Here is a 15440-nt window from a genome sequence, read left to right as displayed (position 1 = left end):
TTGAATGAATTCTAGGTTGTGTGCTTTGCACCTTTCGAACCTTCACTAGAGGATATTGTCAAACAAATAGATGCAAATAATCTTCAGTATCAACAACAAATAGATTCTACTCTTCAGACTTTGCAAACATAGATTGGACAGCTTTCCACTTTGATGAATGCCATGCAGCAAGCTCGAGGATCAAACCAACAACCCTTGGAAGAGCAGTTTGTTTTTCAAATAGAGTTGCTTTCTGAAAAATGTTGATGATACTTGTAATGATTTGCTTGCATATGATTTTCCATCCCTGTCTGATTTTGATGATGTTTACTCATGTTCTAATTGTACTGACACTAACATTTATGTTGTATGTGCTGAGATTGATGCTGCCTTGCAGGGTAACATATTTACTACAGGTGAAGTTCTTATCGATGAAGCTGTTCATGCAGTTGATACTCTTGACATCCCGACTTCCCCAAGCACTCCTTCCATTGAGAAACCACCTTCCCCCGAGCTGAAGCAACTTCCTTAAAATTTTAAATACACTTATTTAGAGAGTAATGAAAAACTCCCGGTTGTAATTTCTTCTAATCTTGATTTTAGTCAAGAAAATAAGTTTTTGCAGGTTTTAAAGAAGCATAAGAAGGCGATTGGGCGGAATTTGACCGAAATTCTCGATATTAGCCCATCTATGAATATGCATAGGGTTTCAATTGAAGGGGAAGATGAAACAAAAGTAGTGGGGCAGCCCCTCAATCTTTTGATCTCTGATGTTGTGGAAAATAAGATCACGTGCCCATTCGAAACTTTTACTTATCGAAGGTTCTTCTTTGATCCTGGAATAAAAGGCAAAGGCACTAACAAATATTTTAAGTTGACTGGACATTACCCAAAGCTACTCCATGAGATCCCCACTTTTGAAGAAGAAAATGTAGAATAACTTTGCAGTCAGCACCATCTCACACCTGCTCTACGTAAGGAAGCCGATGAAAATAAGTGAGTGATCCAAGTTTTTTTTGAAAAAAAGAAAGAATAGGAATTCACCTTCTAAGTTTGGTGACCCATACTGGGTCATTTAACTCAATGGTTGTAGAACCTACAAAACAAAAATTATTTCAAGACCTGTTGTTAGTTGGTTTAGAGGTTTCTAGTGCTGAACTTGGTAGGGTGGATTACGGTCCGATCCCCCGTAACTACAATTGGGTAAGTAAAGGGTTATACCACTTAGGTACCAGAACCCCATGCAAAAAGGATCAGAGTTACTAACTGGTCGCCTTACTATGAGTGTGTGGAGATAATGGACTTAATGTGATTGCACCAGAATGAAAGAGAGGAGGATAAGTAAGTTAGGCTTAGGCATAATAACATGATTCATATTGATTTGTATATGTAGGAGACGTAGGACAACACAATTGCGGAGTAGTGTTCTTACAATATCCTTAGTGTGCAAGATTAGTACCTATCAATGCAATCTTAACCGAAGAAGAGTTTGTAGCCTGAAATGCGTAACTGATGCTGTGTGTTTTTTGTATTTGATTTTATTTTGCTCGGAGTGCAAAAGTTCAAGTGTTAGGGAATTTCATCAGTGCATTTTGATGCACGTTCCTTTATATTTATACTTAGGCATTTCTTTGGTTTTCTTTGCTTATTTTTATATTTTATAATGTTTTTCTAATTTAGTTTACTTTTGGTTTAATTTCATTTTCGCACTTTATTTTCAGCATTAACAGTTTGCACTAAAACAATCATAACTAGAGCTCTATGAATTCGATTGACGCGTTCTACTAATCGCTGGAAAGCTAAGAGAAAGAGCTGCAACTTTTGTGTTGGAGTCAAATTCAGATTCGGGACGCATATTTTCCAGAATTTCGTTTGAAGCTGCAGCATTAGTTTTATTTAGTTTTGGGTCGTTAGTTTTGGGCCTGAGCTATGTTTGTATGACCTAGATGGGTTATGACCCGAATTCTTGTTTCTCCCATTTATCTAGGGCTTGCCGTACCGTTCATTTTCTCACTTTTTACTTTTCACGAAATAATCTTGAAAGCTTTGTACAAATGACGAGGAACTAATACCCGAAGGCAATTTCTGCTGGTTACGGTTTCCAATACTTTAATTCAATTTCTTTTCCCTTTCAATATTAATCTATATGCCTTGTTTGCTTAATTCGAGTTATATAGAATATTATTAATTTATACCGATTGATTGATGTTCCTTTACCTTTATCGTATTTTATCGTTGTTTAATCGTTAAACTGCGAAAGTTAGAATAACTTTTGCTTAATTCGTGATTGTGCTGATCCGTTTGCTTAATTCGAAAATAGGAATGAAATCTTATAATATCAAGTTCGCTTGTTATTTGGTATTGTAATCGGTAAGGGAATAGAATCGGCTTAGGGGATTGATGTTTTATAAACCAGTGATAAGTTGGTACCCGAACTAGTAGAATTACTGTTTCAGCTTATTTTATAATCACTTAATTTAATCGCTTATTTTGTTTAAAAGTTCTAAATCGAATCTTAAAACCCCTCAATCAAAACTTCAATTGGTTGATAATATTATAAGAATTCTTGTGAGAACGATATCCGAGTTGTTGTTACCGTTACACTATATTTTCAAAAGTTACTCGTTTTTTATCCGTGCGTGACAGCGGATCAGAGGACGAAATCAAACTTCAAAAATACTACTTTCTACTTCAAAGAATTTCTAGACAATTTTCTAGGAATGAAGATGTATAAAACTTCTAAGCTCAATCAAACTTAACTAAATCAGATCACAGACCCATAAACTGTGTTAATAGACGTGACTTATTCTCACCTCCACTCAAACCTCATTATATCCTCTATATAATAGACAAATGAAATGTGACTCCAAAGCTAATGTGGTTAAGAGTTAGAATCTAACCACCATGTCACGTGCTTCGAACTAATCACGGTGAAAGAGCTAGAAAAACATTTTTTTTTAAAATTTGAAAATTGCAACAAAAAGCGAGACAAAAATATTCAAATAAAATTTATTGAATAAAGAATAAAATTTAATAATTTTATTGGCCAAAGGGATAATAGATTAAAGGACGGTGCATGTAGAGACCAACGTGGGAAATGCTAGAATTGCAGTACCCTCTGCATAAACGGACCATAATTTGTTTGCCTAATTGTGGTGCATCTTTAATCACTTACCTATTTGGTTAATAAAATCAAGATAATAAAAGAGAGAAAGATATCATATTCATAAATACTTTCCAAATTATTTAATTTCTTTTCGAAAGGGTCATCATCTATAATTGTGTTTGCTTTCTATTTTCTACAGTAACTTCTAAAATAAAAATCATGTTCTGTTTATCATTAATGGTCTTTCTTCTACAATTATCAATTGGAAGGGTTTAAGATTATATTAATTAACAATTTAGAACTTCCATAAAAAAAAAATTAACAATTTAGAACACATATTTTACTAGAATGCCATAATTGGAGATTAAAAAAAATTATTATACGGGGTAAAATTGTAATCTACATAAATAAATAAGTTATGTAAGCTTCGAGGAAGTTGCTGAAAGAAAAACTAAATATGTCAACCAAAATATCATTTTTCTCCATTATTACACTTAATCATTTTTCTCTAATATTGTAAATAATTCTTTAATAATTTAGCTTTTTAATTTGATAAATTTAGGCTTGTATATAATTTTTAAAACAAAGAGTTTTATTTACTAATCTGCAAGTTCTGTTTAAATTAATTGACTTGGTTAAAGGTTGAAGTAAATATATTTCATAACATTTCAATAAATCTAATTTTAACTTTTAATTTTATATATATATACAAAAATGAAGCTGGGGTAGTCCGTAGTTGTAATCTCCATAACATGACAGTTTTCGTAACCTCACTCACAAAAAGTCAAAGTTTGCATATTAGGAAATAAATTGATTGATGAAAGTAGTATTAGGAACTATACACCATTATAATTCTTAAATTTTTTTACAAAATATAGTTTCAGAAATATGATGTCGAAATCTCTAGCTAACAAATTTTCAGCTAACAAATTTGTAAAAAAAATATAGTTTCAGAATCTTGGAACATCAATATTATTTCGAAATCTTCAGCTAACAAATTTCTCTCAATAAATGCTTGTTTTGAAAGATAAGTAGAAATAGGCATTTCTTGATACTTTTAGATTTTGACCTCTCAAAACCCTTGTGTTCCAAGATTCTGAGTGACGTCATAGTCATTATGACATTTCTTTCAAAACGTCTTCTCAAAACCATGTGCCATTATGTCTGATCATTACTCCTAAGAACTAGGAGTGAGGCCATTAACTGCAAAAGCGTCTAGCGAACCAATCGTCTCTAGACACGTGCCCCACTAACTCCATTAATAAATTAATTAGTAATTTGAAGGGGCTATTTTCTAACCCTGTAAATAGTGAGTTCAGTTACTTGTGTAATTTTTCCGTTTCCTTTGCAATCACACTCTTTGTTTACTTTCTGAAGAACGCTAACCTCTTCAACCTTTTCTTCATCTTCTTCAAACAAACTCTCTTAGTCAATGGCTTCCTCAATTGAACATACCCAGCAAACGCAAATCACGGAAGCTTCTCAACCTGTTCTAGAGCTTCAACATCCAGTACTTTTTGGGAATCAAGAGTACATACCAGAACCTTACTTGGAAGAGAGGCACACCATTTATGCTTCTCAGGTAATAATCCCTTACAAAGTTTCTGGAAAGACTCGTGCATTAATGGGTCCTCTGCTTGGTCTTGATGCTCATTTACAGGCTAACTTTTTCCCTGCTTACTATAAAACTAGGCCTCTAGTTAGTAAGAGTAAATTAGATGATAAGGGTAAACTGCTCTTTGTTGAGAACACAAATGCTGCAAGTTCTTCAACTGGGACTTCTATAGCCCAATAGGCCATTTGGTTAGAGTACCTGACTAATACTCTTAGGGTATTTAGGGCCATTCCTCTAGAAAAAGATCTTAAACCTTACTACGCCTGGTTAGCTAAGGTCAAATCAAAGAAAGCCCCCTTCTGGAAGGAATTGGGGATTTATGACTTGATCCAGTGGTCGAAAACTGGGTTAGAGTATAACCAAACTATTATGGTAGCGTCTTTATATTTCTGGGATGCATCTCACAACACCTATCATCTCCCATGTGGGATGATTACCCCTACCCTCTTCGATATAGCTGCTATCACCGGGCTTCGACCAACGGGAGCAGACTTCGATCCTAACTACATGGATACTGACACCATTAAGTTTGGAGAAAGTAAAGCCACCTATACCACTTTTATAATGAAACATCACATTAAGGATAGTGATGAAGGAACTGACGAAGAGCACATTGCCTTCTTAGTACTCTGGCTGTCGAGATGTGTTTTCTGCTCGAGGTCTCTGCAAGTGGCAAAAAGGTATCTTTGCATGGCCAATCAACTTAATGCTGGCATGAAGTTGGATCTGAGCCAGATGATTCTAGGGTACCATTACGAGTGCCTGGGCGAGTCTATTGATTTCTTAAGAGCATATGAAGCTTGGACTTCTCTGCTTTTCACTGAGCCCTTTTGGTTACTAAAATTATGGCTTAATGCAACTTTCAAAGATGTCCTCCCAAAGAAGGGATTAGTTGACGAAGATGACACAACTTTCAAGAACCGGACGGTCGAAGGGATGAGCCTAGCCTACTTAACTCCCCAAGAAGAAGAAGGTCAACTGCCAGAGGCGTTTCGAGCCTATATAATGATGTTTGCTAAACGTTATCGTTTTAGCCCTTCAATGGCTCCATTTGACAAAAGGAAAGTAGGCCCTGAATGGTATACACGAGAATTTCATGCTTCTTCTCCAGATCAACATGCTAAATCAATGGCCATTTGGGAGGCCTTTTAAACTCCTAAAATACTCTACCATCTACTGCGAATTACGAAGAGCCACTATGGCCTTCTTAGCTACCAACCCAATCTTGTTTCGAGACAGTTTGGGCTTGTTCAACTTAAACCCAAATTTTTGTATAACAAGAAGACTCATATGTGTTTGCACACCATGTATTCGACCGAAGAGAGCTTCGAATAAAAAACTGCCAGATACATTAGTGTCACCTCCCTTACTCCCATCAGTTTTGAACCTTCATTCTACACCACCGTGGAATTTCATAAACGGTGGGCTGACTACTACAACCAACAAATCTTTGATGTTGTTAGTCTTTTGCACGAACTGACTGAGGCTTTTGCTTCTACGATGTCACAATGTCACAAGCCCAATCCAGATCAAAAGTCGAGTATCCCTTTTCAAAAGAGAAGCTGCTCTCAAGTTCTGACAAAAAAGAATTTGACTCTCACAAGATAATGATTCTATGCTTCTCATTAAGTAGTTTCAGAACCACAAATCTGAATCATTATTATAAAAGATGAAGACAAGTTGATCTCTTCCAAGCTTACTACTTCAAAATCAGAAGTACATTATCTGAAGATAAGATCAAGAGCTTAGTCAAAAATAAAATATTACAACATTACATTATAAATTCTACTATGATCCAGTACGCGTACTATTTTACAGAAGGTGTCTCCCACCAACTCACAATGTATCAAGCTGCAAGATAAAAAGAAGTACTATCTACAATAATGCTTGATTCTATCCGTTGGGAACTAGCCGTTGGAAGCCAAAAGACCTCCTTATCCTTCAACGTCTCTTTTGAGAACTAAAAAAAGAAGATCAAATCATGTAACAAAGATTGACGACATTGGAGACGCCTATGTTATTCATATGACATCTATTAATTCAAACAAATATGATGTAGCTTTTGATGATATTACCATAGACGTCAAAGTTGATGTTCATACTGCTATAACGACTTTTGTCGTTGTAGGTATTAATTTTGATTTGGTTTGAATGGAACTCAACCAACACAGATAAACAAGAACAGAAGGATCAACAACGAAGACAATGCTTAGTAGTTGATGTTAAGAAGTATATGTCAAAAGGAGAAGTTGAAGCACATGCTAATAAAAAATGCTACTAGGAAAATTAGTTGATGCTAATGCCTAACTTAAAATGCAGAAGCTGATTAAAAGATGAAGAAGAAGATTATACAAGATGCTACTCAACTACAATCATATACATCTTGATAGAAATTAGAAGAAGCAAGGAGTTGTTGCTCAAAACTTTCTCAACAAAGAAGATGAAGATGAAGACCGCTACAAGATGCTACCCAACCTCTTACTATATACTACTTTGTAGGACAATGTAATGAACACAAGAGTTGTTGCTTGTATTGTGTTTTTTTGTCTAGGTATCTTCATGTAAGTTATTTTAACACATGGATTGTTGCTCAGAAATATGTTAAACAATATGTGCTTAGTTTAGTGTTTACATCCAGGTTGTGTAGAAGCATTATATTGTAAGTAAACCTTTATCAAATAGTTGTTTGATTGTTTCTTGAGAGACCGATTGAAGGTCAAAAGCTCGAGAAGACAATGGTTGCAGTCATCGTGGAAATCCTTATAAGAGGCCAAGTTGGTCAGATCTTATTGGGTCACTGCTAGTCATATCTTAAAGAGGATCAAGTGAAGATCAGACTCTTGTGAGAATTGATGACAGATATTACTGTAGAATCAGATGAACATATCATTGTTGGTCAGTGACAAGCGGTTGCTTGTGTAGAGGTCAGTGATTATTATATTTGTTAAGTCAGATCATTGAACAAGTCATTGGTTGCCAACACCGGCGGTTGCCCATGCAAGGTAGTTAGTCACTTGTTGTTGCTTGTGCATTGTACTGTGAGTCACTGGCGGTTGCCTGTGCAAGGTTGTTAGTCGTCTGTTGTTGCTTGTACATTGTACTGTGAGTCACTAGTAGTTTCAAGTGCAATTGTAATCAGTTTGGCTGTAGTTGATTAAGAACTTGGATAAGGCAAAATCACCTTGGAAGAGTGGACTGGATTAGCTTGAGAATTTCTCAAATGAACCAGGATATATCTGGTGTTATTTACTTCTGTTTATTTTCTTCAACTTATCAGAAGCTCTATGAAGACTCTAGTTTCGAAGAAGATTGAATACTTCTAAGAAACGCTAAGCTTCTAAAAAAGTAAGAGCTTAATGCTTCTGATAAAAAAGCAACTAATTAGGCTTCCACGTAAGTTTTAAGAAAGGGAAATTATTGAAACCCAATTCAACCCCCCCTTTCTTGTGTATTTCTCAACCTTCAACAACCACATTGTCAGAAAGACTTTCGTTACGAGGAACCGATCCCTTAATTGAACCATCGGCTCTGATACCGCTATTGGATCATCATGAGGAGCATTCACATTGGGTCAATAACAATACACAATGAAAGAGACACCACATATTCACCCATTACCTTAATGTGATAGTTGTGTGAATCATCTCACTTATATAGTGCTCAACCTCTACTTTTCTAAACAATGTGAGACTAACGACTCACACTTGTGCACAACTAATAGCCACTATTATATTATGTTAATATGTTTAAGAATTATAATGGTATATAAAATATGCAAACTTAACATTTTGTAATGAGGTAAAGAAATCTTTCATTCTAACTCCAGCCTCATTTTGGATTTAGTGAAATGGTATAAAATATACTCCCTCCGTCCCAAAATATAAGAGAAAAAAATATATTTTTCTTGTCTCAAAATATAAGAGAAAAAACCATCTTTCATTTCTATCGAGATAAAATTAAATGCAAATTGCATTTAACTTACATTCTCTCTCATCATTTCCATAACCAACAACCAATTAGAATTTTTTTTAAATTTTCCAAAACACTTTATTTCAAAAAAATCATAAGTCAATGAGTGTGTTATTACTTTTCTTAATAAGCGTGATTTTGTTTTTTTCTCTTATAATTTGGGACGGAGGGAGTACTTAATTCAATCTTTAACAAAGCCTAATTTTAGATTTCGTGAAATGTTATAAAATATACTTACTTCAAAGTCAATTAATTAGACAGAACCTACAAAATAGTAAATAAAATTTATTGTTTTAAAATCCATTGCTCTTTCCTCAGATCAATGCAAATTTCTATGACATACTTGAAATAAGTGAAAAGCAATTTTTTTATATTAATTAATAACCCTAATTTTAATAGAACAAACCTTATTAACGCAGATGAACAAAATCTTTGTCAAATTATATCTTTGGTAAAATTATTTATAAAATTATTTATTTTTCAAAGGATAATTTTAAACCGGTGAAAAAGTTGAGTAAATATAAAATAATTTGACTTTGTTTATTTTTGCTGAGAAAATTTCTATGAATCATGGTTTTGGGCATTGTTTTAATTGCTTTTTTTTATTTGGAGTTTTTCTAATTGTTTTATCTTTTTGTGTGTGTATATTGATTGAGTTTTCTAATAGACACTTATGTCTGTTCAGTGTGATAGTGAAAAGTGAAATTGAGTTGTGTGTAGAAATTAAGTAGTTTAGGGATATCATTTGGTAAAATATACGTAAGAAATTAGTTTACCCTAAAAAAGTTTTGGAAACTTATTGGTTTTCAAAATCTCAGAGCAAATGAAAAAACTTACATTAAATAAAAAGAGGCAATTCTTCTTGAAAATATTGAAAAATATTTTTCTTTTAAGGGATTACGTGAAAAAGTTGTTTTTCTCATTATTTGACATGAATTAGGTTATGACAAAAGAAATATGAAAAGGAATCATATTGAAACATATGTGAGATGGTGTAAATTGAAACTTATATGGTAAAGAATAAATAACACGGCAAACTAAAAAAAGAGCTCATAAGAGTGAATAATTATTATTAATAATGCATTGTTTCCTCAAAACAAAAAGTGCGTATATTTGATAATTCACATTATTAGTTGCCAACTACAAACAAACTAACAAATTGATTTGCTTAAACACAAAAACTATCCTACGTCAACTAGTAAATTAAAGACCCACATTCATTGGTTTGATATATACTGTGTGAGTTCATTATAAAACATATTTCTATATCTATTTAGAAAGAAGAAATAAGATTTTTTTTCTATATCTATTTAGAAAGAAGAAATAAGAATTTTTTTAATGAGTTGAATAATGAAATATTTTAAAATAAAAATTAAAAGAATATTGTAATATTGTGAAGCTCCCCCTATAAATAGATGGAGAAATAAGTTTTATAATCACAAATACGAATATCAAAATGAAGGTGTTAATGATTTTGGTGATATTGATTTCCTTTTTACAATCAGGTGTAGGCTCGTTTAATCATTACATGTTAGCGGAAGTATGGCCAGCTGGTTTTTGTCAGACTCAAACCTGTATAAAACAGGTCAACAAATTTATTATTCATGGCCTATGGCCACAGGGAGTGGATCCATCTCCATGTCCAAAAACTGAATTAAATGTAGGTTATATGAAAGTTTTTCAGTTTAATATTTATTGTTACTTTTTAATATATAACATGATTATTTATTTATTTAATTTGTTTATCAGCTTTATCGTTCAGTGGTGAAGAAGCTTGAGGTTGATTGGCAATCTTTGACCGAGAAGGAAGACAAAGTGTTTTGGAAAGATGAGTGGGATAAACACGGCTCTTGCTCCATGTTGGAACAAAATGAGTACTTCACAGCCGCATCAACAATTTATCGTAAAAAAAGTATCATTAAAATACTTAAAGCAAAGGGTATAGGAAATACGTTTGCTGCGGAATCCTTATCGAAACAAAAATTTGAGAAGGCTATTGAAGATGGCTTTGGCGTTAAAGCGCAACTTTACTGTGACACACAACATAATTTGGTTGAAGTAAGACTTTGTATGAATAAAAATGAGCCTTATGATTATAGGGACTGTTCTGCTGCTTCTGCAACCTGTCCAGATGATGGTATAATATTCCAATATTCATATAAGAAGCATGCTGTTATGACCCAGGATGACCCTACGGACCCTGAAGAAGACCAATTGCCAAGGGCCATGCCCCCTCTCTAATATACAGACGCAGCAGCAATAGTATGTCACATTTCCATATTCATATTCGTGGTTAAGATAGATATGCATGAATCATCATGAGTCATGTAATCACTTATTCCTTTTAAATAAATGGAAATTTATTTTACTTATGTCTTTCACTCAAACGCTACCATTAGCTTTTTTATTTACTAATTCCATTTACTTGGTTTAAGATTCAACTAAATTTGATTTAAAACATTTCAATAAATCTAATTTTAACTCTTGAATTTTTTATATCCGAAACAATATACTCACTTTTCATAACATCACTAACAAAAAGTCAAAGTTTACAGATTTTATATACCATTATTATTCTTAACAAAATATGTTTTTTTTTCTTTTCTTTTCAGTTTCATTATTATGATTAACAGATGAAAGACTATGCTTAAGAAAATGCTGAGAAACTTCGTTTAAATAATAACCATTTATGCAACATATTATAAAATAGTTTGCTTTCTTAGGAATTGTTAAAAATTATTTATCTAATTTCTAAATATAAATAAAAAAATTTATTAAAATGAATTGACTATTTCTATCAGTAACATCTAATGAAGTGAGGTATACCTTGTTGGTGAATTTGAAAATATTCACTCTTACATTTAGAGAATGGTGACAATTTGTTAACATTAAAAGTGAGATTTACTATTATTCACTAACACACTGAGTAGGCATCAGTGTCTATTAGAAAAACCAATTAATATACACACCAAAAGATAATTAGAAAAACTCAAAATAAGAGAAAGATATTAAAATAATGCCAAAACCATGATTCATAGAAATTTCTCAGCAAAAATAAGCAAATTCAAATCATTATATATTTATTCAATTTCTTCACCAGTTTAAAAATATCCTTTGAAAGATAAAATAATATTATAAATAATTTTACCAAAGATATAATTTCACAAAGATTTTGTTCATTTACTTTAATATGGTTTGCTCTATTAAAATTAGAGTTATTAATTAATATAAAAAAATTGTTTTTCACCTATTTTAAGAATGTCATAGAAATTTTCCCTGATTTAAGGAAAAAGCAATGAATTTTAAAACAATGAATTTTATTTATTAATTGACATGGTTAAAGGTTGAAGTAAATGTATTTTATAACATTTCACTAAATCTAAATTCAGGCTCAGGTTAAAATGACAGATTTCGTAATCTCACTACAAAAGAGTCAAAGTTTAGCCATTTTATATACCATTATATTTTTAAAAACATTAAGATAATAGTAGTTCCTATGTCTAGTTTTTCTGTTTCAAAATTATGATTAACATATGAATGGCTATACTTTAAAAATGTAGAGAAACTTAACTATTTATGCAATTTATTAGTTCCCTTGTATGGTTATAGCCCACCAAAATACTAAAAAAATTTAAAGGGGTAATAATGTTAACTCCATACTATTATTTACCCTTGAAAAAAATATTTCTCAAGCCCAAACTAATTATAAACCTCTTAGTAAGGTTTGAATTGCCCACAAATAATGCTATGAGACGACTCCGACTATCATGGTATCATCCACAAAATGATGAATATTGTACTCCGCCAAGTTATTAATTTTGAAACCTTTAAAAAGCCCATAATCAAAGGTTGATCCCATCATCCCAATTGACCCGAACGCTAAAATTGAAAACAGAAAAGGACGAAAGGGATACTCTATCTCAATCACTTATCCACCTTTAAATCTTTAGTTAGACTCGCAATAAAAAAGAGTTTCTAGAGCTCATACAAGCTTTCATCCATCTTATCCAAAGCTCATCTTTTCCTAATTCTCTGAACTGAAATGAAGGAAGCTCTTATGCTTTCTCAAAGGAAACCTTGAATAATATGCAATATTTTTTATTCCTTCTTGTCAAATAAATAATATAATTTGCAACCAAAAATCCATCAAGAATTTATCTACTAAAAATAAAATTAATCTAACAAGATGATATGACCTTTCCGATCACTCTCTTTAGTCTTGAAACCAACGCTTTTACTAAGATCTTTTAAAGGCTACTAACTAAACATATTGGTCTATAACGACTTATGTATTGGGGGTTATAAAACTTAGGGACTAAAGCCAAAAAGGAAGTCAAGATAGCTAGCACTAGGAAGTTTAGTTTTCCGAAGGAATTTAACTATATATAGTTAAATATAGTCTCTTTCACATACTCCAGCACTTTTTGATGATTCTAAAGGTGGTTCATGTGGACCTGGGCATTTGTCCCCATCACTATCCTGAACCGCTTCCTTAAAATCCTCTATAATGAAAGAAATGAAGTCCCTAGAATTGATTACCTTATGTTGTTGAGTGTGAGATTGAATCTCTATGGCGATGGCTATGAGAAAGAAAGGTTTTATTGAATAGAAAGTAGAAGAATAAGATGAAAATTGAAAGCAGCTCCTTCACTTCTTCTTCTTCTTCTTTAATCCTTCATATCATTAGACCATTGTGGTCAGATAGAACGAGATACATATTTGTTGGGACACAAATTTTTAAGGATTTAAGTTTCTTTTTCTAAATAAAATTCTTCTTTAGATAGTTATGGATAAGTAGCCAAAGATGGAATGGGTATTATCGAAACTTGGATGTTTCAAGTTTGAGACCAGTAGTTGACAAAAAGTTATATTTTTTTGTTACATTTTTTAAATGTTAATAGGTGGGTATCAAACATGTAGTGAAATAAAACTTCTTAGGTCAAGGTGGGCGACAAATGACTTAATAAAACATTTCTTAAGTCAGGAAATGAATATGGGCGACTTAAAAACTTAAAGTGAATTATATTTTTTATTTAATCTTTGTTAAGTCGGTTTTAAATGCACCTAACCATACTAATTTACAAATATTTACAAAATTGTTACCCCGTCGCTTCTTAAGTTAGGTGGCAGATGAATTGAGTTAACAATCTTTGTTAAAAAGGTATTTTTGTACTAATGAAAATTTGTTTAAAGTCTCTTTTACAAGGGATGACGTTCTTTGTGGAGAATCTTGAGGAGCTTCTTTGTTGAAATTTTGAAATTGATTGTGACAACTCAATTTCACTATTATTCATTATCACACTGAAAACAAATCAATTTCACTATTATTTATTATCACCCTTAATATGAATCAATATCTTTTAGAAAAATCAATTGATACTAAAAAAAAAAACCAATTAGAAAAACTCAAAATAAGACAAAATTAGTATAATAATGCCAAAAACCATAACTCATATAAAATTTCTTAACAAAAATGAAGCAAATTCAAATCATGATATATTTACTTAATTACTTCACCACTTTAAAATTATCTTTTGAAAGATAAATATTTATTAAAATATAAACTATCAGTTTATTAAATTTTACAACATAAATTTTACAACATGGCATACTATAAGGCCTAAACTAGTCTGATTTTGTTTGTGTAGTTAACAATTTTGTAAAAACGAAAATACTAGAGGTACTCAATCAAACTACAAAAATTTAACACAAGTTGAAATACAAGAGAGTATTTTTTCGATCATAAAAATTAGAACACCTTCTAGATTTTAATCCAATAATGTGCCACAACCAGGTGACAACCTTCGTATTAAAAATTACATTTTCCTACATCTGCAAAGACGCCTCTAAACATAATGTTATTTCTACTCCAACACGTAGAAAGCATAAGACTAGCATCTCACTAACTGGATTTTGTTCTTAAAAATCCTAAAGATCAATTTTGCATGAGAGTACATTTTCGTGGGCCTCAAACCACACAAAATTTAATTCCAAACTTTCATTGAGAAAGGGAAATCAGACAATAAATAATTGAGATCTTCCTTCTTTCCAAAGAAAAAGACACATGATCTACTATAAGCATAAATCATTACTAACTTCCCGCAAGCTCCACCCACAAACAATTGATGTTTTGTTTGCAACTTATTTAACATTGCTACAAATAATGCATTTTACAACAAAACTTTCACCTCACATAAAAAAAAAAAGGTGGATACTAAAGATGTGACATATTTGAATTAAAAAAAAAAAACATATACTCCCTCGGTAGAGCTGGCAACACGGATAAAAAGTGTTTAGAGGACACACCTCTGAATTCCAGAACTACATTTTAAATCCTTTTAATTAATTTTTTTGACTTATTACCTCTGTTTTGTTGAAAAACTGAGGAATAAAGTATTTAGAGGACACATCTTTGAATCCCGACAACTACATCTTATCACCTAATTAGTAACACAATTCTGAAAATCGAAAAAATCCAGTTGCTAGATTACGAAATTTGTCATTTTAACCGGAGCATAATTTTGGATTTAGTGAAATGTTATAAAATATATTTACTTCAACCTTTACCTTTGCCCATGTCAATTAATTTACACAGAACCCGCAAAATTAAAATTAAAATTAAAATTCATTGTTTTAAAATTTATTGCTTTTTTTCTTAAATCAGTGCAAATTTCTCTACATACTTGAAATAAGTGAAAAGCAATTTTTTATATTAATTAATCACTAATTTTAATAGAGCAAACCATATTAAAGCAAATGAACAAAATCTTT

General features: G+C 32.0%; 1 protein-coding gene across 1 annotated transcript; it reads left to right on the top strand.

Annotated features, from left to right (window-relative positions):
• Window positions 1–10125: 10125 nt before the first annotated feature.
• LOC131606900 (uncharacterized) lies at window positions 10126–11041 on the top strand. The gene is made up of 2 exons (XM_058878992.1): window positions 10126–10329; window positions 10419–11041. The coding sequence occupies exons 1-2, from the start codon at window positions 10126–10128 to the stop codon at window positions 10908–10910; spliced, it is 696 nt and encodes a 231-aa protein (XP_058734975.1). The 3' UTR covers window positions 10911–11041.
• The last annotated feature ends 4399 nt before the right edge of the window (window positions 11042–15440 follow it).

Source organism: Vicia villosa, linkage group LG5, assembly GCF_029867415.1.
Source record: "Vicia villosa cultivar HV-30 ecotype Madison, WI linkage group LG5, Vvil1.0, whole genome shotgun sequence".
Taxonomy (NCBI): Eukaryota; Viridiplantae; Streptophyta; class Magnoliopsida; order Fabales; family Fabaceae; genus Vicia; species Vicia villosa.
Note: the sequence above shows the minus strand (reverse complement) of the source record. Positions and strands in the feature narration are given on the sequence as shown.

Bases quoted from the DNA above. Each gene is read 5' to 3' on its own strand.
- LOC131606900 (XM_058878992.1), top strand. From the start codon at position 10,126: ATGAAGGTGTTAATGATTTTGGTGATATTGATTTCCTTTTTACAATCA. The intron at 10,330-10,418 runs GTAGGTTATATG...TTTGTTTATCAG, and splicing joins GTCCAAAAACTGAATTAAAT to CTTTATCGTTCAGTGGTGAA.